At 39.2% G+C, this 26,351-nt stretch overlaps 1 protein-coding gene across 1 annotated transcript in view; it reads left to right on the forward strand.

Annotated features, from left to right (window-relative positions):
- The window catches only part of FGF18 (fibroblast growth factor 18), a 142,502-nt gene that overhangs the window by 93,889 nt on the left and 22,262 nt on the right, over positions 1-26,351 (forward strand). Inside the window, exon 4 of the mRNA XM_081314190.1 lies at positions 23,996-24,102. Coding sequence (XP_081170316.1) covers positions 23,996-24,102 — 107 coding nt within the window. The remainder of the gene's footprint in view (positions 1-23,995; positions 24,103-26,351) is intronic.

A 26,351-nucleotide genomic window follows, 5' to 3' on the forward strand; every position in this document is an offset into this window, starting at 1 on the left:
GGGTGACTTTACAAGTTAGGCGGCTGAGATGTGTTTGGATCTTTAGTGGTTAAAAAGGAATCTAGGCAGAAATAATCAAGGAAGGCCCCTCTTCCTCCTGATGCTGCTGAGAGAGGCTTAGCGTAAACCGTTTAAAAGAGCGCACTATTGATTTTATTTGACCTCCAAACATGCTGCAGCCAGGACTGTATTCTCCCTGTTGGGGGTGATACAGGGGCATGGAAGATGGAGGTTTTGCAATGAAATAATGTTAGGCTGCAGGGAAATGTCCTTACTGGAATCCCCTTCAAATTATTCTGTTTCTGATCATTGGGGCCTCTTTACTATCTTGTAAGGGAGGGGATGCTGTGTAACAAAAGGGCAGAAGGGTTTTATAGACTGTCAGCAAAACTGTAGCACTGTTAAGCTAATGAGGGTATATGATACTATTCTAACTCTTTTTGCTTTTTCCCAAAACATGCCCCAGATCACCCAAACAAACCATCTCTCTCTCTCTCTCTCTCTCTCTCTCTCTCTCTCTCTCTCTCTCTCTCTCTCTCTCTCTCTCTCTCTCTCTCTCTTCTCTACACTTATTGTGGGAATTCCACCTGGCATAAGGCAAGATGTTTTGTACGGACCAACTGGATGGATGCAAAACCTTCTGTAATCACACTTTTTCTCTTTAGGGATAGATACACAAGGACTAGCCATATGGTAGACTCAAGATTCATCCCCCACTCTTATGATTATCCTTTTCCTGTCTACAAAAACCCTCCAAGGAGCAACTCCCAATCTTATTAAACTCCCTTTGAGACTTAGCCTTTAAGTGGGAAAGGTTTTGTAATTTGCACTTAGGATCATGCAATTAATCCTAGCATCTTCTTGTGTTTTATAAAAAGATCTTTGCAGAAGACACATTATCCACATGCTGAATGGAATTTCAAAATTAGATCTCTTCAGATAATGACATTTTAAGAATTCAAAATAAGGGTTTTCCCTCTGTTTCTTCTCACTGTGTTAAGTAAAGAGGTAAAATATAAATCAAGGCAAAATATAACATTAAGCTACCTCTTAGAAGGTGTTTTGTTGACAAACAATCAGTTCTATATATTTAATTTTGGAGCCACTGGTATTTATATGATAACTTATTCTAAGGCTGTGTACCTGTGTATGTTATGTAACAAATTATTTACTCATGATTTGCTCGACCCTGTACTCCTACATAATAATTGAATTGTGCACTGTAGTTTACTTTGATCCAGATGTTTGCATTGAGAGAGTCAGCACTTCAGAGATTAAATTAGTATCACAGATATTTTCTCTAAGTGGCAAGAAGGAACAATTTATATGTGTCCAGATGGATTAAGAAAATTAACAGGCTTGTACATTCTGTTGGAACTATAGGATGGAAGATACCAAAACACTGGTCATCTGGTAATATAACTTATAAGCAAATTACTATTAAATCTCTAATTCATCTAGATTTACATAGTCTTAATAAAAACCAAATGATTTCAGACAATAGAACCAAGTGGATAAACTCCAAGGAGTTTTGATATATGAATGGAAATGTTTATGTTTATTCTACCCAATTTCTTTACACAATTCTCTGACTCACATGTTGCAAGTAACAAACCTGATTTATTTTTCCTTGCTTGAGCATGCATGGTAAAGCTGTTTAGAAAATCTAGGCCAACTAGATGCATGGAAAAGTTCAGATTGTCCCTGAAGTTTGAAGCCCTTAGAGTGAGTGTGTCCAATCTTGGCAATTTTGAGACTTGAGAACTTCATCTCCCAGAATTGTTCAGCCAGCCATGCTAACTGGGGAAATCTGGGAGTTGAAGTTCACAAGTCTTAAAAGTTGCCAAGGCTTACACTAATATTTAAAACAAACAAACAGCATTTAAGTACACCTCAGTGATTGCATTTCCCTCTTTCTTCAGAAATAAAATAAGTCAAAGTCTCTTCCTAAATTCAGGAGGTTTGGATTGAATCGGAGCAATTTCACAATGGGATTTGTATTGAGAAAGGCTGTTTAGGAAGTGTGATTTTTGCTGCAAGCTAACCTTGTCTAAAAATGGGCTTTTATACAGTAAAAGACCTGACAATCTTTCTCCAGAAAGCTTGCAGTTCAAATCTGAATAGTTTGAAATAGTTTGCACATTGGGGTAGACTGATTTGTTTAGGCATTTTTTATCGAATAAACCACATGTATAAATCTATTCATACACCTATGAACAGTGTTATATCAAACCCCAACAAATCACATTTAATAGGTTCACATAGCATCCTTAACTCTCAATAAGGGCTTACATGTCACAGTTGCTTTATTGACATATCATGTTATGCCCAAATCAATAAATTTAGTTTTCACAATATGCTGAGACAGATTGTGCTGAATCATAGATTACTAACCCCCAATTTAATCTAGCCTAATCTGTTGTATAACTCAGTCATTATGGATTAGCAAAGTATGTAAACACAGTCACTAAAAACAGAGGCAGAGAAAAGGGGAGTTGTGCAATGATTAATACATATTTACAGAAAACTGGTTTTCAGATATCAGCGCAGTTTACTGTAACATTGAAACAACATATAATTTTTTTTAAAGGGACTGCCAGAGCTAGCAGAGTTGTTATGCTAGCTAACTGGTCAGATTAAAGAACTGAAAAAGAAGAATGTTTTAGTGCTGTTGCATTACAGTCTAGGTTTAATTTATAACTCAATGTTCTAGGAAATTCAAATGTGAGATGAGGCATCCAAAGCAGATTATGATTTTCTTCTCTGAATTTCTAAAATTAATTACATTCTAATCTAGACTTTATAGGAGAAAAGCCTTGTTAGTCTCTGGTAGCAAAAAAAAAAACAAAAACAAAACAAACACACACACACACACACACCCCAGAACAAAACAAAACAAAAAGAGAGTTGAAGAGAAAGAAAGAAAAAGGAAAAAAAACCCACCCCAATGAGGTACTACTTTTAACAATGTTATTCCAAGTCATAAGCTTTGTGGGCTGCAGCTCATTTCACCAGATAGGTGGAGTGGAGTAAACTGTAGTTCAGAAAACCTTAGGTATTTTTTTAAAAAAAATGTTAGTTGGAAAAGGTGCTACAGACTCTTTCTAGAATTCATTAAGTATGTGCTTGATGGTGGGTAAAACCCGGAAAAAGGGGAGCTGAGTTGGAATAAAAAAAACCATTATTCAGTAATTCAAATATTTCCACGCTTAGTTGCCTGACAGTCCAATTCAACTACAAAGAAAATCATCCTAATGAGAAATACACATGAGCATAGCAGGAAAATGCAGAAAATGACAGATTTTGTTTTTATTTTTTTTTATTTTTTTAATCCCATTTATATCCCGCCCTTCTCCGAAGACTCAGGGCGGCTTACAATCTAAGAAGCACAAATCAATGTGCTTAGCAATAGCCTTCATTCTAATGTATATGCCTGCTTATTAGGGCTTTCGCCCCTCCCCCCAAGCGGCATTATTACAAAGTCAGCTTATTGCCCCCAACAATCTGGGTCCTCATTTTACCTACCTCGGAAGGATGAAAGGCTGAGTCAACCTTGAGCCTGGTGGGATGCGAACCTGCACTAATTGAATACAAATTGCATACAATTAAACATTGCATAAAAATTACAGTGACTATATTATTGGTTTGTTTTTGTCTGATGCCTTTCCTTGCCTTGAATTTTTGGGATCCATACTTGGCTTCAAATGGCCATTACCAGATGGTGTTTCTTTTACTTGCTATGGAGTTGAGCAGACACTGAAAGGAACTGTGATTGCTGAGAAAACCCCCAAAGTGCCTATTAGAAACCATCAGGATCCATAAGATGCCAAGCAGAGACTTAATTGGTCTGTTCACACTGCGGAGGCCCTGGGTAACTGTTAAGCTCATCTGGACCAAGAAGTGATCTGACAATGGCAAAGGGCAGATGGAAATGCCCTCCACATCCAGATCACTACACATCTGTTACTGTCTTAATTTCATTTCAATTACTTAATTAAAATCTAAATCTAATCTCTCCAAATCAGTTTCAATTATGCTCACATCTTTGCTTTGCTTTCATTTAATTTGAAAGGGAACACTCTGAACACCCCTCAAAAGACAAAAAGAGTCCAGCTCCTGAAAATCTAGCTAATGGCAACAAAAATGGTGCAAGATTTGAGGGACAAAACATATCAGAAGAGATTGGAGGAACTGAATATGTACAGACTGGAGGACAGAAGGGAAAGGGAAGACAGGACTGACTCCTTTAAATATATTAAGGGTGGGAATAAGGTTCTAGAAGTGAGTATTTTCAATATTAAACAAAAATCAAGAATATGGAGCATAATCGCAAATTGATAGGAGGGAAGTTCTAAAGTAATGTTAGAAAGAATTACATGACAGAAAGAGTAGTAGAAGCTTGGAACCATTTTCCAGTGGAGGTAGTGGGTCAGTTGTCAGTAACTGAGTTTAAGCATGATCAGGATAAACACATATCCATCATCTGACAAAAATTAAAAATAAAATAAAAATTAATAAAATATAAAAATAATTAAAACAAATGAATAAATAACAAAAAACTCAAAGGGACATGATAGCAGTCTTCCAATATCTCAGGGGCTGCCACAAAGAAGAGGGAGTCAAGCTATTCTCAAAAGCACCTGAAGGCAGGACAAGAAGTAATGGATGGAAACTAGTCAAGGAGAGGAGCATCCGAGAACTAAGAAGAAAATTTCTGATTGTTAGAACAATTAATCATTGGAACAACTTGTCTCCAAAAGTTGTGAATGCTCCGACACTGGAAGTTTTTAAGAAGAGATTGGACAACCATTTGAAATGGTATAGGATTTTCTGCCTAAGCAGTGGGTTGGACTAGAAGATCTCCAAGGTCCCTTCCTATTCTATTCTATTCTATTCTATTCTATTCTATTCTATTCTATTCTATTCTATTCTATTCTGTTCTGTTCTGTTCTGTTCTGTTCTGTTCTGTTCTGTTCTGTTCTGTTCTGTTCTGTTCTGGTCTGGTCTGGTCTGGTCTAGTCTAGTCTAGTCTAGTCTATTTTCTATTCTATTCATTTGTGGAACACTCAGTGGACCATTAGGTCTTTTTCTGCCATAAATCATCTGTGTTTCTGTATTTCTGAATCCTGCTCTGAAGAGTGTGGATGATGTAAAAATGGAAAGTTCTTTCCCTTTTTATTCTCACAACTATCTAAGGAGACAGTGACTGGTCCCAAATAACCTGCTTCATATTTAATGTGGACCTGGACCCAGTTTGTCCAGTGTCAAGTCCTGTTGCTATTGTATGTTGGCAAGTTCCCAGATTGTTGGGGGCAATTAAGCTGACTTTGTAATAATGCCGCTTGGGGTGTGTGTGAAAGCCCTAATAAGCAGGCATATACATAGAATGAAGGCTACTGCTAAGCTTGTAAGCCGCCCTGAGTCTTCGGAGAAGGGCGGGATATAAATGGAATTAAAATAAAAATAAATAAAATAAGTTCATACTCTGAGGTGGCTTCTTTCTAGGATGTATCTAGTGTTTCACGTCTTGAGCTTCTAGATCAGTTGAACAAAAAGGGCTGTCAAAACACTGACAAAATTCTTGCTTTTGGTGAGGTTGAGTTTGTTTTTTCGTTCCTATCTGGTTTCTTTTTGTCATCCTTGCCGTTTTTTATTCTTCATTTTTGCCCATTATTGCACTTTTTTTATTTTTAATGTTTTTGCATGTGAATTTTGGAATCCTTGGGAGTCAGGTAACATACATATTTAAATTTAAATTTAAATAAATAAATAAAATCTGTGCATGTCAGACAGTTTCCTAGAGCAGACAGATAATGCCCTAGGAATTGTTTGAAAATGTAATTGTATTTCCTTTTTGTATTTTTGTATTTTATATTATAAACTAATAAAAAGGATTGACATAAAAAAAATTAAAGAAAAAAAAAAGAAAATGTAATTGCATTTCTTGATTATATCCAGGACAGTCAGTAGGAAGTGAAACACCAGAAAACATCACATATTTTATTCCTTCTAATTCTGATCTGCTACATAATACCCTTATCTCAGTTTGCTTTCTGGATTCAAGGTGAAGTTTGGAGGCCTCTTTATAATTTACTGCTCCTATTCTTATAGTTTATCAGTATGAAACCTAGACATCTTCCGAGTAATTTAAAATTTTCTTCTTTGAGCAAACATTTTGTTAAAGATATGTGTCAGATTTGCTTGCAAAATGGGAGGGAGATATTTTCTTTTCGTTTAACAAATCTGAACAAATTGAAACCCTGATGATGCTTGATAAATAAACACAGAAAAAAAAATACCCCAAGAGGGTTTTTTTTAGATTTCTAATACAGTAGAAATATACTGTACGTGCAGCCTTTAAAGATGAATCAATAAATCTCTAGTTGGTGTCATTGGATTCATGTTATTCTACATACTATTAGCTAAATGACGCCTAAATATATATAATTTATTTTTTGGTAGAGATGGTAATATTGGTTTTACGGGCCTGTAGAAAACTAGATTTCCTTCTATTCAATTGACAGGTAAGAAAAATTTGCCTGACAGGTAAACCACAAGGAACCTTTGGGATTTCAATGGTTATAAATGTGGCAAAAAAATAAATAATGATCTTTTCTCTTTTTTGCCATTAAAAATGCCAGAATATATATATATATATTGCACCAGTGAATGAACATTTATTCTCACTTTTCTATGTATACAATGGTACGCAATAGAATGAAATTCTGATGACTGCCCTCAAAAGAAGTGCATGTGTATATACAGTATGTCCGTGCGTGCGTGCGTGTATGTATGTGTGTATATATACATATATATATATGTTAAATGTTTGTTAAGTATTTAGAATGCACTTGCTTAGGCCCCAAACATGGGACAAATATTATTTCCTGGTTCAGCCTAACCCAAGGCCATCTACAGGCAGTAGCCACAGCAGTGGCAGCTCATATTTGTGTAAATTTGTTTTGGCTTGCTAACAAATAATAAAGGGAGACAGATATGATCATTTCAAACTTATTTGTTCTCATCAGTCAGCCATACCCTTCTGAGATTCGAACCTGGACCGACTGCATCTTAAGCAGTTGTTTTAACCCCTACATATATATATATATATATATATATATATATATATGTATGTATGTATGTATGTATGTATGTATGTATGTATGTATATATGTATATGTATATGTATATGTATATGTATATGTATATGTATATGTATATGTATATGTATATATATGTATATATGTATATATGTATATATGTATGTATATGTATATATGTTTGTGTGTGTGTGTGTGTGTGTGTGTGTGTGTGTTCTGTGTTGGATAGAATATTGTTGGAAGGGACCTTGGAGGTCTTCTAGTCCAACCCACTGCTCAAGCAGGAAACCCTATACCATTTCAGACAAATGGTTGTCCAGTCTCTTTTTAAATGCTTCAAGTGATGGAGCACCCACAAAGTCTGGAGGCAAGCTGTTCCACTGGTTAATTGTCCTCACTGTTAGGAAGTTTCTCCTTTATTCCAGGTTGCTTTTCTCCTTGTTTAATTTCCATCCATTGTTTCTTGTCTTGCCTTCTGTAGCTTTGGAAAATAAATTGACCCCCTCTTCTTTGTGGCAACCCCTGAGGTACTGGAACACTGCTATCATGTCATCTGTAGCCCTTCTCTACATTAAACTAGACATACCCAATTCCAGCAACCATTCTTTATAGAATACCTTGAAGCCTCCTCCCTTAACAAAGAAAACCAGTTATAGAGAGGATGTGCAGTGTCTCTGACTATACTGCAGACCTTGGTGAATTATATATAAAATTATAATTAAAGGTTCTGGTTATCACCTTTGAAGCCCTGCATACCTTGGGATCAGGTTATTTGAAGGACCACCCTATTGTATCTATTGGCCCATCAAAATGGGAAGGCAGGGCATGTAAAAAGTCCATCAATTAGGGATTGTCATCTGGTGTGACCACAAAAAGGGACTTCTCAGTGGTGGCCTCCTCCCTATGGAACATCATTCTCCTCCCCATGTATGGTTGGTCCCCACCTTGCTGCATTTCCAAAAGGCCCTAAAAATGTGGCTTTGACAATTAATTAGCTGATTAAGTGGCTAATCTAATAATAAGATTGCTGCCTTGGGAAGTGGGATAGTTATTTTAAACAGTTTTATTATATGATGGATTTAAAAAAAATGTTGTAAGATGCCCTTAGTGAGAGCTGGGCAACTATATAAGTTTGTTAAATAAATAAATGAATAAATAAATAATACAATACTGAACTTCTGAAGTTGTTCCTCAAATTGAAGAAAAAAAGAGACTGGCAAGGACCTTCTGGATAATATCTTCGGCTGAAAGGACTAATCTCCTGGGAGAGATAGCGCTGCCTAGTCAAGGGAAATGCTATCTGCACTTTCTTGGATGTCAGTCTCATCATACAAGCTAATATTGCCTTCTAAGTACCTCAAGCTGGATTGTTAATGGGGTTCGTTTAATCATGCTGCTTCATTAGCCAAGGTGTATAATTTGCTGTGCACTGTCTTCAGTGGCTTTTCTCAATCCCTGCCCTTCAAATTGGTTGGGATTACAGTATAATTCCCATAATGGCCACCTAGGATCCTCTTATCTATAAATTAAGAGACCTACTCATCTGGCAGGCAATAGCTGGTGGAAGGCCGATATAAAGAATTGAATGCTGTGCTAAAATGATTCCTGTGAGTGACACTTGGGGACAGGACTGGGCATGATAACAAAGCAATTTGATAGTTCAAAACAGCAATCTCAGGGATAAAAAGGTAAAGGTAAAGGTTCCCCCGCACATGCGTGCTAGTCGTTTCCAACTCTAGGGGCCGGTGCTCATCTCCGTTTCAAAGCCGAAGAGCCAGCGCTCATCCAAGGACGTCTCCGTGGTCATGTGGCTGGCATGACTAGACGCCAAAGGCGCACGGAACGCTGTTACCTTCCCACCGGAGCGGTCCCTATTTTTCTACTTGCATTTTTACGTGCTTTCGAACTGCTAGGTGGGCAGAAGCTGGGACGAGTAACAGGCGTTCACTCTGTTACGCGGCACTCGGGATTCGACCCGCCAAACTGCCGACCTTCTGATCGACAAGCTCAGCGTCCTGGATAGCAATGGAAAAATAGGCCACATCATCCCTGGGTGGAGATAGGGGAGGGGGGAACAGGCAGTTAACTGAACAGAGAAGCATGTAAGAGGAGAAAGGAGCCATGATTAAATGTAACAGAAACTGAGTTAAAATTCCACAAACTGGCCCGCCACTTAATGATTAATCTTGAAAGGCATCCATATCTACAGTTGTATGCCACCTCTACACCCCTTCTTTTGTCTTCAGTAGTACCTTCTGTTCTTCTCTCACGGAATGTAAGTTGATCCTTCCCGTCATGGTCACAGGGAATTTGGGAAGAAATAAAATCTTGTCTTTCTATGTGGTTAGGAAGTATGGGCTGTTATTATCTAACTCACTAGAGAGCCACAAAGTCCCAATAAAATATTATCTCCATCCCAGGTTAGTTTTGCATGTTTCTCAGTTTCCTAGTTATTTCTTGTATCCCCCACACCATCACAAACAGTTACCAGAACATAATGACTGCAGAGATCAGTTGTTCACACAAGTGATTTTTAATAGTGCTTTGAAAAATTGGCTTTCCACCAATGCCTGTGCTGTATATGATTAAATAGCTATTTTAGATGGCATTGCAAGTGAAGTTTTCAGCTGAATTTGGTTATTTACGACTTGGCTTACTGATGATGGATAATACAAAATTGTTATGGTGGATTTTAGTGTATAACTTAAATATGCTAAAGACCCTGGAGAACATTGCTTTGTGTTTCTCAGACATGTTGTATAATCAGGCAGGAGAGAAAGCAATACCCTTAGTAATCTTACTAAAAACCAATCCCAAGTAGAAAATGCCATAAAACTTGCAAAATTCAAAATTCTCACTAAGAATGCATTGACTTTGCACCAGAGCAGTAGGTGGCGGTGCCCTAAAACTAAACGTTCAAGGACCTATCCTGACTTCCATAAGTGAGTTCTTTACAGAGTGGAAAGCTATTAGTAGTTCTGTCTTTTATATCCTATGAAAGAATGGAGTCCTACAGCTGCAGCAAACGGCTGCTTTTCATCTGTGCCCATTTATGACAAACCTCTCTGAATCCAAACCTCAATATTTTACCTCAGTTTGCCCAAGAATGTTTTGTTTGTTTGCTTTAGGAGTGCATGAAGTATACCTATTGTTCATTCTTTGTGATTACTGTTTCCCTTCTGTCCTTACTCCCTGAATTCTAGATCCTCAAGAATCTTTCCTGCTGGGCAGAGTAGCAGAATACAAACTTATTTCCAGGATATTTCTCACTTTGCTGGGAGAAAAAAAGTTACAGTGAGCTCCTTTGAGTAAATATACAAACATAAGTATTCCCATTTGTAAAATGAATCTTCCCCCCCCCCAAACTTTTATTAGTGAGCACAGAGTAATAAAACTTGCTCACCGTATAGAGAAAATACCCTCTTACATTAGGCATAGCTTGTAATCTGAATTCACTTGGCCCTTTTAAAGGTTCAGCACATTCCTCCTGATTAACTTGTGCTTGGAACATTTATAATCACAACAACATGGGACCTTGGAGACACTTTTTGGACAGGTTACCAGTGGCCTAGAAAGAGATTGATGTGGGAAGAGAATACGGTGTGCTGTTCTTTCTCCTTCTGTGCAGCAGGAATCCGACATCTTGAGCTGCCCAAAATGGATTGATGATACAGTTCTAATTAAATAGGAGATGGGGAACATATCAAATACATACATACATACATACATACACACATACATACATACATACATACATAGAAATCAGTTGAACATCTGGGCAGAACTAGGATCACTTTGAAGATGATCACATCATTTTGTTTTCTCTTACAATTTTATTTTATTTATTTATTTATTTAATTTGTTTGTTTATTGGCAGGGCTTTTTTTGTCATAGAATGCTCAGAACGGAGTTCCGGCACCTTTTTTGGATGGAACCTTGTAGAGTAGGCAAGGCGGGTTGTATGACATGTGTGAGTTCCGGCACCTTTTTCTTTTACAAAAAAAGCACTGTTTATTGGATATATGTTCTGCCCATCTTGTCTGTATCAAGCTGCTTTTTTTTTAGCTTTTATTTTGGCAGCAGAAATAAAAAGGATAGGTGATGAGCAGATATTCTACTGGACTCTAAACATACAGGGCTTCCTGCCTAATCCTCTGAAGCTCAGATTGAATGGCCAGCCGAGTATCCTTAATGTGGCTCAGACAGCTTCCTAAAGATTTTGTCTCTGTGGCCAGTCAACGTGTATCAGATGAGTTCAAATGCCAGCATACTGGAAGATGATTAAAGTCTGTGCTCTGCATGAACAAACTCCAGACCAAATGATAATCATAGAAACAGACACAAAATAGGCAGAGCCTCTGTTAGTTTGATGTAGGCTTTGATTTATTCAATTCTGCTTACATCAGTTTTCCCATCTGGAAGCATCATGTTTTGAAATGTATTGATGTAGTTATTGCCTACAATTGTATAAGCCAACAGGAATTTTTTTTTTGGTGCGTGTGTGTGTCTTCTTTAGGAATGAGTATATAAAATTGGTGATAACATAAAACCATGCGACTTCATTCTATTCCTTGTTCACTGCCAGTTGTTTTGTTTTCTCCACACTTCATTCAAGCAGATATTAGATTTGGTTTCAAGTACAAACTGAAAGTTATTTTAATAAATGGGACTTCCCCTCAAAATGGAAACTCATAAAAATCCACTGAATAATCAATGCACACTATTTAGCCATTTATAAAATAATAGAGGCTGGGAAGCCTTGTTTTTATCACCAATCAATGAGCACATTTGAGAGCATAGCAATAGGAAAATAGTGCTGGGTTTTTTGTATAGGACTTTTATTGAGGACTTTGATTAACCATTACATAAGGAGAAAATGCAATATATATTGGACAATTATGCCTAATGAATTTTGTTGCCATTTCAATTTTTGTGATTCCATTTATAGGTCTAGAATAATTTTTCAGCCAATGAAACCATTTTATTATTTTTATTCAGCATTTCGTTCATAAAATACATTTAAAATCCACCCATGTGGATGTCTGGTTCTAGCCATTAAACATGCTTGGCAAAAGTACTTACAGACCGGTTGCATACAGATGTTACTAGCTGGGGGAAACTGCTTCCTAACTGATTCTGAATGATGATTTTTGTTAAGGGAGGAAGGATCTTCCGGGGGGGCACCTGTTGGTTCAACCTAACTCACAGGGGAGTCGTGGGGGATATCGGAGAGGCAAGTATTATGTACTTTATCTTGAACTCCTGGAGGAAAGGCAGAATGAAGTCACTGTTGGAAGGGGAGCAGAATTGATTATGTGCCATCAAATTGGTATGTATTCTTAAGGAGAGCCCTGGTGGTGCAGTGGTTAAAGTACAGTATTGCAGGCTAACTCTGCCCATAGCATGGAGTTCAGTCCTGACGGGGCTCAAGGTTGATTTAGCCTTTCATCTTTCTGAGGTCAGTAAAATGAGGACACAGATTGTTGGGGGCAATATGCAAATAATGCTTACATTGTAAACAACCTAGAGAGTGCTGTAAAGCACTATGGGGCAGTACAGAAGCCTAAATGCTATTGCTAGTGAAAATATAGATTTTTCCCCCATGATGATCTCTTTACATGGTATAAGAAATAATGTGGTATGGGAGAGAAGTTACACAAATGTGTATGAATAATTTATACCACTGCTATAGCATATTTCATCTGAAAAGGACCAATCTTCTAGCCATGATAAAGGAAATCATTGTTTGATTTTGGCCCTCTCAATTTTTTTCTTATCTCTTCTCCATGGTGGGCGGCTAGATTATTTTAATTCTTAATGTGGATTCAAACAGCAGAGGAAGAAACAGAAGCCAGCAGTAGTGTAAATGAGGATATTTTTATATAAGTGTAACTTTGTCAGCCTTGATTTACTGGCTGAACTTATCCTGCTCATTTCTTTGAAAATACTAATTCCCCTAATTTTGAGCATATCTCAGTATAGGGCAAGAACCTCTTCTGAGAGTTAGAGAATATTAAGCACACTGTGAAAAAAATTAAAATTAATTTATTTATGATTAAATAAGGGAACACGGTTGGAAAATATTGGAAATATTAACCCTATATCCAATATTTTTCTTGCAGATCATTTTCATTGTTTTCTTTTTATTGCATTATTAACATTATTCTCTCAGGGTGAGAGTTGTGGAGAAGATACCTGCTCCCCTCCATCCTTAGTAGTTGCTGCTTCAACATCTCCTATGCATTAAAGCAAAGGGGAAAAAAAACGATGATGACGACGACGATGATGATGATGGAAGGGACCTTGGAGGTCATCTAGTCCAACCCACTTCTCAGGCAGGAAACCCTATACCATTTCAGACAAATGGCTGTCCAGTTTCTTCTTAAAAACCTCCAGTGTTAGAGCATTCAGAGCTTCTGGAGGCAAGTTGTTCCACTGATTAATTGTTCTAGCTGTCAGGAAATTTCTCCTTAGTTCTACGTTGCTTCTCTCCTTGATTAGTTTCCATCTGTTGCTTCTTGTCCTGTCCTGCTGACTCATATTTAAATGATTGTCCATTAGGACTTCAAGATCCCTCTCACAGTTACTACTATTGAGCAAGAAACCACCTATAATATACTTGTGCATTTGGTTTTTCTTGCCTAAATGTAGAACTTTACTTTTTTCACCATTGAATTTCATTTTGTTAGATAGCGTCCAATGTTCAAGTCTGTCAAGACCCTTCTGTATCTTAAGCCTATCTTCTGGAGTGTTGGCTATTCCTGCTAGCTTGGTGTCGTCTGCAAATTTGATGAGTTCCCCATCTATCCCCTCGTCCAAATCATTGATGAAGATGTTGAAGAGCACTGGGCCCAGAACAGAGCCCTGGGGCACCCCACTACACACTTCCCTCCATGTAGATGTGGTTCCATTGAGGACCACATGGTGAGTACGGCCAGTCAGCCAGCTATGAATCCATCTGGTGGTGATGTTGTCTAACCCACATTTTTCTATCTTATCAAGTAGTAGGTTGTGGTCTACTTTATCAAATGCCTTACTGAAGTCCAAGTAAATTATATCCACAGCATTCCTCTGGTTCACTAATTTTGTCACTTGGTCAAAGAATGCAATAAGATTTGTCTGGCATGATCTGTTTTTGACAAACCCATGTTGTCTTTTAGTAATGACTTTGTTTGTCTCTAGGTGTTCGCTGATTTGTTGCTTGGTTACCTTTCCAGAATCTTCCCAGGTATTGAGGTCAGGCTGATAGGTCTGTAGTTTCCTGGATCCATTTTTTCCCTTTTTTGAAGATGGGAACTACACCAGCTCTTTTCCAGTCCTCTGGTAGTTCTCCAGTGCTCCAGGATCTTTAAAAGATTTAGTTCAGTGGTTCTGAAATCACATCTGCCAGTTCCTTGAGAACCTTGGGGTGTAATCCATCTGGTCCTGGTGATTTGAACTCATCTAGGGTGGACAGGTGCTCACTTACCATTTTCTTGCCTGTCTTAACTTGTGTTTCTAATTTGTTTTTTACGGTACTGTTTTTGATAGGTTTGACTGTTTTTTCCCTTTGTGTAAAGACAGATGTAAAAAATGAGTTAAATAGTTCTGCTTTCTCCCTGTTGCTTGTCACCTTCTTGCCACTTTCTCCCTCTAATGGACCAATCATTTCCTTAACTTTTTTCTTGTTTTTTACATGTTGAAAGAAGCTTTTGTTTTGTTGTTGTTATTTTTGACTTTTGTTGCAAGCCTTAGTTCATTTTGAGCCTTAGCTTTCCTCACTTCATCTTTGCAGGCTCGGGCTATTTGCTGATATTCTGCCTTAGTTATGTGTCCCTCTTTCCACTTTTTATACTTGTCCTTTTTGTCTTTCAACTTATCAGAGAGTCCTTTATGCAGTCATGCTGGTTTCTTTTGAGAGCTGTTATTTTTCTTCTTCACTGATATTGTGCTAGACTGGGCTTTTATAACCTCACTTTTCAAAATTTCCCAAGCTTCTTGAGTTGTTTTCCCCTTGAGGATTCTCATCCATGGAAACCTTCCCAAGCTCTCTAAATTTATTGAAATTAGCTCTCTTAAAGTCCAAGACTCTAGTTTAACTGTGTTCTATTGCTTATGCTTGCATAATGTTGAATTCCAATATTGCATGATCACTCCCCCCACCAAGGTTCCTGTGGCTTCAACACCTTCTATCATTTCATCTCTGTTAGTAAGAATTAGGTCCAATATGGCTGATTCCCTGGTTCCCTTCTCTACTTTTTGGCAGACAAAGTTGTCTGCTAGGTTTGTCAGGAATCTGTTTGATCTTCCACTTGGTGCAGAGTTTGTCTCCCAATTGATGTCAGGGTAATTAAAGTCCCCATTACTTTGTGATGTGCTTCCTACATACCTTAGTTAGCTGACTAGCAAAAAGTTCATTTATTTCCTCTGTTTGGTTGGGTGGCCTATAGTATACACCTATCGCAATGTCATTTTCCCCCCTTTTATATTGACCCAAATGCATTCGAGATAGTTTTCATCATTGTTGTGCTTTATTTCTGTAGAGATGTAGTTATTTCTTATATAGACAGCAACTCCACCTCCTCTTTTATTTGATCTGTTTCTTTTAAATAATTTAAATCCCTCTAGCTGTGTGTTCCATTTCTGGGTTTCATCCCACCAAGTATCCGTAATGGCAATAATATCATGTCTGTCCTCATTTACCTGAATTTACCTGATTATATGATTTATATAATTAGATTATTTATAATATTTATTTATAGGCTCTTTCTATCATGAATTGCAGCATTCAAACTGGGGTTCTAAACGTGAGCTGTGGCTGAAAATACTATTTCGGGCATTTTAAGAGTTGCTTCAGACATTTTCATATATTGTACACAGAAAGGATCCCTTTATAGAAATGGATGGCTTGCTTCCTAATGCACCACAAATATCTGAGATAGCTGAGTTTTTTACATTATTTTTGAGCAAGAAACTCTTTTGGGTTTCGGTGATTTCTAAGCATGTGCATAAAGGGGAAGTTTTCCTTAGTAGGGTGAGAGCTTACCAGGAAATTCGAGGACTGTTGGCTACATACATGCATGCATACATACATACATACATACATACATACAAACATACATACTAATCCTGGAAGAGGGCAGTGGTAGAACCATGTCCCTATTGTTCCCAAAAAGCCTAGATGTCCATATAGTTGAGGGAGTTTTACTTTGTAGTGAAGTAAACTATTAACGAATGCCATCAAGACTAGTCCAAAGGTATTAGATGATCAAAGGAAGATAATTTGCTCTTTCACCTACTTGTAAATATACTGCAAACAGTTTGCAGGTAGAGTTGGCTTGTATCCCAATTGAAGAGAACAGAATTTTCATTCATAAAATAGGCTATTTTGCCTTTCCATTCCTTTGCGCACATGCATACGTGCACACGCGCGCATGCACGCGCGCATACACACACACACACACACACACACACACACACACACACACTTCTCAGAACAGATCCCTCCAGTACGGTATGAGAGGTTGCAGATGAGTGAGACTGGAGAAGAAAATTAATAGATCCTTGTGGAATTTTCCAACAAGATCCAGTGTACCTTATGAAGCTACTATTTTGCCAGGGAATCTCAAATTGCTGCACTCAGATTTTTAGATAAACTTTAAAAGGAGTAAGAAACAATAAGAACAAAAAAAGTGTAAATGCTGGAGACAAGAGAAGGAAATTTGGCTAAATCTTGTCCACTATTCCTCTCCATATCTTTCCATCCTTGCAAATCATCCTTACTTCCACCATATCCACACACTTCTGTTTTTTAGACTTCTCATCTCTGTCTTTCTAATGACCTCTTAAATCCATCCAGCCACAATCATTTTACACTTACGGTGCATATGTACATTAAATATGTGGTGATATATTATTTGTTTACAATAAGCTCTTTTTGAACATTTTCACAATCATAAGATATAGGGACTGTTTATCGGGCCTGCATCTGAAATTGTGGTTGCTGATGCCGTGTAGATAAAAAGAATTATACATTTGTTTGTTTCTCGGTGGTTGAATTTGCTTACAAGTCTGCTGGCGCTACTCTTGAATTAGCTAATGGAAGGAGTGCATTGCAGTTGGCTTTTTCCTCAAGAGACAAATCTCATGGCAGGTTATACATTACATTTGATTCAGAAGAGATTGATTTGGGGGAAGGATATATGTGCATAATGTTTCCCTTGCCTGCTATTCTTTTCTTCTGAAATTCCTTCCTCTTGAGGCTTTTACTCTTTTGAGTTCCAGCCTGTGTTTATTTTGCAAATGTGGGCCTAGGTATCCTGGGGGTTAAGTTTAGCTTGGATTGGAAGTTGTGCTGCAGTGGTTAAGCACTCTTTCCTTTCCACCCCTTTCTCATGCAAATAACCCCTCCCATTCTGCAAAGAAGCCAGGTCTATAGATTTTCATAACATACTTTGCTGTAGTGTAAGGTGGAATTCTCACCCTCGTAGTGATATTTATCTATTTCTCTCTGTGTCTTTCAATCAAATTTATATATCCATTCCACAAATATGAGTCAGTGGTAATTCATGGAAAAATATGATGCTGTTTAAAAATATTTTCTACCTGAAGACTTCTTTAAAAAGTTGACAAGTTGAAAAACTGTAAGAGTGCACTGGCATGTACAAGCTTATTCATTTAATTATGCAAATTTATACACATTTGAGAAGTTTGACTGCAATGCGCCAACTGGTGCTGGCACCCCAACATGACAAAACATATTCGTTATATAAACAACAACGATAAATGAAATTAGGACTGCCTCTTTGTACCTCTTTGCCTATTTGGTTAATTTATCTATCCCAGAACTGGACTCACAGCCTCTAAAATGGGCTCATTGTATACTGTGACCTTTAAAAAGGTAAAGGTAAAGGTTCCTCCGCATATGCGTGCTAGTCGTTTCTGACTCTAGGGGCCGATGGTCTTGTCGATATTACCTGGGAGGAGTTTGATTCTGTGACTCCGGAGGAAGTGGACAGGATCATGGGGAGGCTGAGCTCCACCACATGTTTATTGGACCCGTGCCCTTCCTGGCTGGTTTATGCAGCCCGGGAGAGGACACGCAGCTGGTTCCAGGCAGTTATATCGGCTTCTCTGAACAAGGGTAGCTTCCCCGCCATCTTGAAAGAGGCGGTGGTGAGGCCTCTCCTCAAGAAGCCTGCCTTGGACCCAGCTGTATTGAACAACTTTCGTCCCGTCTCCAACCTTCGCTTTCTTGCGAAGGTTGTTGAGAGTGTGGTGGCACATCAGCTCCCTCTGGTCCTGGATGAAGCGGATTATCTAGACCCGTACCAATCGGGTTTCAGGCCCGGGTACAGCACGGAGACGGCATTGGTCGCGCTGGTGAATGATCTCTGGAGGGCTTGGGACAGGGGACATTCCTCTGTTCTAGTCCTATTAGACCTCTCAGCGGCTTTCGATACCATCGACCATGGTATCTTGCTGAGGCGTCTCAGGGGATTGGGAGTGGGAGGCACGGTCTTACAGTGGTTCTCCTCCTATCTCCAGGGACGTTCGCAGTTGGTGTTGACAGGAGGGCAGAGGTCGACCGCGAGGTCTCTCGTTTGTGGAGTTCCTCAGGGGTCGGTCCTCTCGCCTCTCCTGTTCAACATCTATATGAAACCGCTGGGTGAGATCATTCGTGGTTTTGGAGTTGGGTATCATCAGTACGCTGATGATACCCAGCTTTTCCTTTCGACCCCAAACCACCCCAGTGATGCCCTCAACGTGATGTCCCGTTGCCTGGAGGCGGTTCGGGTCTGGATGGGGAGGAACAGACTTCAACTCAACCCCGACAAGACTGAGTGGTTTTGCATACCTTCATCCCGGGTTTATTCGGACATTCCACCTCTTTCTATGGGGGGTGAACTATTACCCCCCGTAGATAGGGCTCGCAACTTGGGAGTCCTCCTAGATTCACGGCTCACCTTGGAAGATCACATAGGGGCTGTGACTAGGGGGGCTTTCGCCCAGGTTCGCCTGGTGCGCCAGTTGCGGCCCTATCTAAGCCGGGATGATCTATGCACGGTCACTCACACACTCGTGACCTCTCGACTAGACTACTGCAACGCTCTCTACATGGGGCTGTCCTTGAGGACCACCCGGAGGCTCCAACTGGTACAGAATGCAGCCGCGAGAGTTGTGTTGGGAGTCTCCCGATACTCCCATGTTACACCTCTGCTCCGTGAGCTGCATTGGTTACCAGTTGTCTTCCGGGTGAGATTCAAGGTACTAGTAATGGTGTTTAAAGCCCTACATGGCAGGGGTCCGGAGTACCTTAGGGAACACCTGCTGCCGGCATCAACTTCCCTCCGCCCTGTGCGTTCCCACAGAGAGGGCCTCCTCAGGGTGCCACCGGTCAGAGAATGTCGATTGGTGGCCCCCAGGGGGAGATCCTTCTCTGTGGGCGCCCCGGAGCTATGGAATCAGCTACCGGTTGAGCTCCGGACGGCGCCCGATCTTCGCTCCTTTCGCCGCGAGCTAAAAACATACTTTTTTGAACAAGCTGGCCTGGCCTGATGGGGGACTGGGGGGGGGTTGTTATTGTTATTTTATTGGGGTTTTAAGATGTATTTTTAGTATATGGGCATGTATTTAATTATTTTTTAACTTTTGTAATCCTGTATTTTTATTCTTGCCCTGTTCACCGCCCTGAGTCCTGCGGGAGAAGGGCGGTATAGAAATATTATTAAATTAAATTAAATTAAATCTCCGTTTCAAAGCCGAAGAGCCAGCGCTTGTCCGAGGACGTCTCCGTGATCATGTGGCCAGCCTGACTAGACGCCAAAGGCGCATGGAACGCTGTTACCTTCCCAGCGTAGTGGTCCCTATTTTTCTACTTGCATTTTTACGTGCTTTCGAACTGCTAGGTTGGCAGAAGCTGGGACGAGTAACAGGCGCTCACTCTGTTACGCGGCACTCGGGATTCGACCCGCCAAACTGTGACCTTTATATAGTCCATTTGTCTCATTTCACATTCACATTATGATCCTTTGCATCCAAGGAAAGTAGCCTTATCCAAGGCAAGGGGTCCCATTGGGGTTTTGAATAGGATGCCAGGAGCCACATTCTAAAATGTATTGAGTTTATTAAAAATTGAATTTCATTTTGTTTCGTGGGGATAAAATCATCAGCTGGTGTTAAGTGTAAAATGGGTAGTTCATTCTGCCCTCTGTGTCTCATTAAATAGCAATAAATATAGACTTATATACCGCTTCACGGTGCTTTACAGCCCTCTCTAAGTGGTTTACAGGGTCAGCCTATTGCCCTCAACAATTTAGGTCCACAGGATGGAAGGCTGAGTCAACCTTGAGCCGGTAAGATTCGAACTGCCAATCTGCTGGCAGTCAGCAGAATTAACTTGCAATACTGTATTCTAACCACTATGCCGCCACGGCTCTTGACAATATGATGACCACTTCTATAGATCTCTGAGATTAAGATTTTCAAGAATCATAAGCTTGCCTGGAATCACTAGTGGTTGGTTAAATTGAGGTACAGTATACTTCTTTCCTACTAGGTGTGCATTTGTCCATTCCAGTATATTGTTTCTGAATTGTGTACATTTGAAACCTGTTTCTTGGTGACAACTGCTTCTTGTTTTGATGCGTTTGGATATTGTTTCTCATACTTTTCCAGAAAGGTTACCTGTTTCAGTTTTGCCTTGCTTAATCCTTGCTAGCGTAAAGCTTTGCCTATGCTATTCCTTGCCAAGTCAAAAAAGCAGAAAAGGGTATTTTTCATTTCTTCCAAAGTTATTCCATTATTTTATTGGCGCTTTATTGTAATTGTAATTCAAATGTGGTACTTGGGAAAAAAACCAGGGGGTATCATATTTTAATTAGTCACCGTGTCAAAGGAGAGCTACATTAATTATTGGAAATCTCGCCATCCAGATGGTTTTAATTTTCACAGCAGGGAACTGACATCTTTTTAAGGTGATACTTTTCAAATTAAAATCAGCCTGGGTATTACTCATACTTGTTTTAGTTTGAGAGCGAGGTGATGTATCGTTGTAGTTCTGAAACTGCCCAGCTTTTTCCTTGGAGTGTTTTGCAGTGGAGAGGTACACACGCATTTTAAAAGAGGCCGAGCCATTTGCTTTAACATGATTGAAATTGACAATTTGGCTCCAAAGAATGGAGGATGGGAGGTAGGCAATCTTTTTGTCATTAGGATTTGTTATTGAATCTACGGGACAGAGCTTGCCAAAAGTTGTTTTTATCTGACAGTCAACATTATACACAGCAAAAAAAAAAAAAAAGTTGAGGGATTGAATTCCCTGAGCATTTGACCTATTACTGCAGCAACACTGGCAGACAGAAGCAGCAAAGTTAATGTGCAGTTATGCTGGCCAACATGCAAATTATCCTCACACTGGGTTAATCTATTGGCTTTCCTTGCCCAGTGTTATCTGTTTTGACTGGCAGCAGCTCTCTTGTATCCCAAAAAAGAGCTCTTTCTCACAACTCTTTGGCAAAGCTGTTTCCCTGTTCCTTATGGATCTTTCTTACCATCTCTGCTAACATCTTCCTCGTAGGCATTTAAAAAAAAACAACACCAAGGAACACCTGCTGTTTCTTTTCCAAAGAATCTGTTCATGGCTCTCTGTGAAACTGCTGAGGCCGGTACCTGGAACTTGGCAGGCAGTCAAGGTGGCCTGCTTTGGCCTTAGAACCATGATGTGAATAAGTAGCCCTGTGTTTCGTCTTTGATCAACTTTAATTTAGGGTTTGAGTTTGGCCTGGTCAGATGAGGCTAACATATATTCTAAATCTACAGCATGAGGCTTCTTAAAATTAATGGGCTTAAATTAAGAACATACCTGTCCATTTTTATCACTTGCCCTTGTTTCCACCACCACAAGTGCTCTTTTGAAAGGATAGAAAGTTTATTCTAAAACCTCCAGAAAAATCTTCATGCGGTCAAGCATGAAGATGGATCTTCCCATTGCTAAAATTATGTTATGCATAAAAAAGGTGGAGTTATAAACAAGCTCAGAGAGAAGTCAAGATTTGTAAAAAGTGTGTCAGGGTTGGGGGGGGGGCGGAGGGGATAGGATGGGACGAGGTGCAAAGAAGAAAAATGTATGGAATAACCTGAAAGAAGACAAGTTTGGTTGGGCTGGAACATAGCACAATATATTATTTTGCAATCATGTGTCACATACTGTTTGGACATGATCTCTACTCTTGTGAGCTGCAATTGGCATCATATTAAAAACTTAAAAACCTGGTTGTTCGAACTGTCTGGCCTGGACTGGGGGATTTTAAATTTTAAAGTATTTAATTAAATTATATTAAATTAATTTTAAAATTTTAATTTTATTGTTATTAGGAATTGTGGGCTTTACTAATTTAATTCTATTTTATTCTTTTTGTACTGTTTTAATTGCCCTGTGAACCGCCCTGAGTCCTTCGGGAATAGGGCGGTATATAAATTCAACAAATAATAATAATAATAATAATAATAATAATAATAATAATAATAATAATAATAATAATAATAATAATAATAATATTCCTCTTATTTTTGAGGCCACAGTGATGAGCTGCCTCCTGTTGCTTTAATGTATGAATTTCACTGAATGATAAAACATGGACCCGTTTGTTTTGAAAGAAATGATAAAATGGGTAAGGACACTCAAGGAATGTATGTTCCATCTTTGGTATATTAGGATAATATATTAGGATAATTAGGAGAAAAACCTAATATGGAGAATTTTAGAGAAAATTCAGCCACGCGGACATCTTGTTTTCTAGTGCAGCTGGGAAGTAAGAAAACAACCTTAGGAACTTTCTTTGAAAAACTTTTGAGGAATCTCAGCTTGGTACTTGGTACCCTTCTAGTTGGTGCCATTCCGAGACAGTTGATGAGGAGAGTAATTGGAAGGCCTGACTTCCTTTCAAAAGATTTGCTGTACCATTTGAGAGACCAATTCTTCCCCACAGTTATTGCCCCATCTCACAATGCCATTTGAAACAGGTGGCAGGAACAACTTTCCTACTAATCTAATGCTTTATTTGACCCCACACAAGTAGAAAAGTAGTAGTAGCAACTCACCTCCCCACAGTGGCGTAGCGTGGGTTGTCAGCACCCGGGGCAAGGCAAGTAATTTGCGCCCCCTAACCCGTGGATTTTAGCACTCGAGTCTGCACTGTCCCTCCTCCAGATAGTCCCTCGCTCTCTCTCCGCACCGCACCGCACCGCACGCCTGGCACCCCCCCTCCACAGTGGGCGGCGACCCGGCGGCTCGGATCGTATTCGCACAGCCAGCACTGCAGTGAGAGAGAGTGAGTGAGCCAGGCAGGGGCAGAGAGCTGCGAGTGCGAGCGCACCCCCCCAGATGTTGCGGCCGGTGCGGACGGCCCCCCTGCACCCCCCACGCTACGCCACTGCCTCCCCACCTCCTTCCCCTCTTTTTTCTTCATTTAGCTGGTTTGGATTGGGTGGGCTTTGGGGATAGGACTGGCTTTGTGATATAAAGTACAATCTGAAACCAGTAATTTCTAGATACCCCCTGAAATTTGAAAGAAAGTGGGTGGGTTGTTGTTGTTGTTTTTTTGTAAAAATAATGCTATTCTCATTTCTGTGGTCTTTTGATTAGTACTGTCATCCTATTTGTCCAAAAAAACCACAAAACCCTCCACAACCCAACTGTGTGCCCCTTACGATATATAATGGATCATTTACGAGAGCTGGTGTGCTTGGTTTGTATTCCATGCCTCCAGTCACATAGCAACGATACTCTGTCTCTGAATTGGAGAACTTATAAGAAGTCATCATCTTCATTCACTCTGTGACCAAGTCTGGTAAATGCTTGTAATTTTTTCCTCTTTTTTTTTCTTTTTTCCTTCTTCTTCCTCTTCCTTTACAAGCCCAGCTTCTAGTGGAAACAGACACATTTGGCAGTCAAGTCCGGATCAAAGGGAAAGAGACAGACTTTTACCTTTGCATGAACAGGAAAGGAAAGCTAGTAGGGAAGGTAAGTGTTTTCTATTAATTCATTTGTAATATGAGTGTTACCTTTAGCAGTGACTGTGAGCTCCCATAATGATGTGTTCTGAACTTTGCCTGTCAACCCCAAATGAAAAGCAGAATTTGAGGAATGTGGAATTCTTCAAGCATTCATGCTTTTACTTAAAAACAGAAGAAAGGAGGAAAAAAAATCCTAACTCATAAAATTAAGTACTGTGGCTAACCACTGGGGTTTTATTACTGATATCTCTGCGTACATGCAGGTTTCCATTTTACAGATGCATAAATTGTTAAAAGATGTGCTTCTCTTGTTCTCTCTCCAAAACAATTGGGAGTTTGCATTACATGATAGAAATCTCTCTTACCTTGGTGGTTTAAAACAGGCAGAAGCAGAAACAGAAACCTGCAGAAACGTGTTAAGATGTTAGACAATGGGGTGTCACTCTTAAAATAAAAACAGTTTAAAATGAAATGATATTGCAGTCTAGATCTTATTGGGGGTGGGTTTATGCTTCTTATATTACAAGAATATTTCATTACCTTTGATCTTCACACACAATGGAAGCATGCAATGGATTATATAACATTTGCCTATGCCTCTTAGCTGCTAGCTTCAAATTAAAATGTAACCATTACGTTTTTTTTGGGGGGGGAAGTTCCCATCCATGTTTTGTTCTAGTTAGTTTGTTGGGGTCACATTTTTGGCACATTTGGAGTTTGACAAGGCAGGCAATAGACAAATCCAGACTCCAGAGATTTTAAAAAAGGATCTTTCCTGTCTCCCTTCCAAAATTAATTCTTACACTGGCATCAGATTTTTGTCAAAGGGGGGGGGGGAAGAATCTAAATGTTTGGTGGTGGGAGACAGTGTGAATTTAGTTTAGAGTTGTAGGTCTGGAAGCCACATTCTCAGATAAAAACCAGGTGCAGAAAGATACATTATTTAGTTTTCAGCAAACTTTTCTGCACTTTCAAACATGGAACAGCCTAGAATGTCTCCGGATGTCCATTGAACCACCATGAAGAGGCATGACCAACAATAAAAAAATTTTTTTTTACAGGTGCTCCTTTATTTCTTGGTAATAATAGAAACATTCAGAGAGAAAAAAAAGTCTCTGGTTTGTTTAAGAATTGAATAGATAACACTGCTTCCCTATTGATTAGGAAAAATAGCATTTACTAAAAACTGGCAAAGAACACTTTTATTCACAACAGCAAATTCTTTAATTTGGTAAAAGTGGCGTTACTGGATCAGAAGACCAGCAGGTGATAGTACAGTATAGTGATTATTGTCAGATTAGGATGGAAATCCAGCTTCAGATCGACGTTTAACTAACTGGAAATCTTCCACTATTTACTGACTCACATCCTGGTTTACTTCTCAGTGATGCTTTAGGAATAGAGAGGGAAATAGATAAATCTGTAGACTGCCTGATTTTCTTGCACAAATGGAAGAAACTGCTCTGTGGTATCTGAAGCAGAACATCCAGATTCAGCCACAGTTTCGTTCCATACAGTATTAACCTTGTGAACTCTCAAGCTTCCTCCTTCCATTATGTATTCAAGATGGTCAGTGATTAATATTTATATGTTAGTTATATGTAAGGGTGTAGGTCTATACATATGTTGCATATAGTATGTTTTAAATGTGTTATGTATGTGTACACTTTGAGAGCAAGCAACTAAATTTCATTTTTAATGTGTGCCGTTGTGCCCACAGTAAAAAGTGACAATAAAGGTAATCTAATCTAATCTAATTAATCTAATCTAATCTATTACTAAAATAGTAATTATTTGAAAAATCATTTCTACCCTGTTATCCAAGCTATTAGATTATTAATAAAGATTAGTACGTATGTGTTTGATATACAAAACACCCACATGCATTATAATTCTTTCAACAGTCCTTAAAAATAATAATAATAATAATAATAATAATTTTATTTGTATACCGCCCTTCTCCCGAAGGACTCAGGGCGGTGAACAGGGCAAACATATAAAAATACAAGAATACAAATATTAAAAGAGATTAAACAAGGTGCCCAGAAACTAACAGCAATAGGTTAAAATACATTAAAACAATATTAAAATCCAAACCCATCACCCATCAGGACAGGCCGGCTTGTTCGAACAAGTAGGTCTTCAGATCGCGTCGGAAGGAACGAAGGTCGGGTGTCATCCGGAGCTCAACCGGCAAACGGTTCCACAAATCCGGCACGCCCACAGAGAAGGACCTCCCCCTGGGGGCCACCAGAC

Source organism: Vipera berus, assembly GCF_964194415.1.
Source record: "Vipera berus genome assembly, chromosome: 1".
In the NCBI taxonomy this organism is placed as follows: Eukaryota; Metazoa; Chordata; class Lepidosauria; order Squamata; family Viperidae; genus Vipera; species Vipera berus.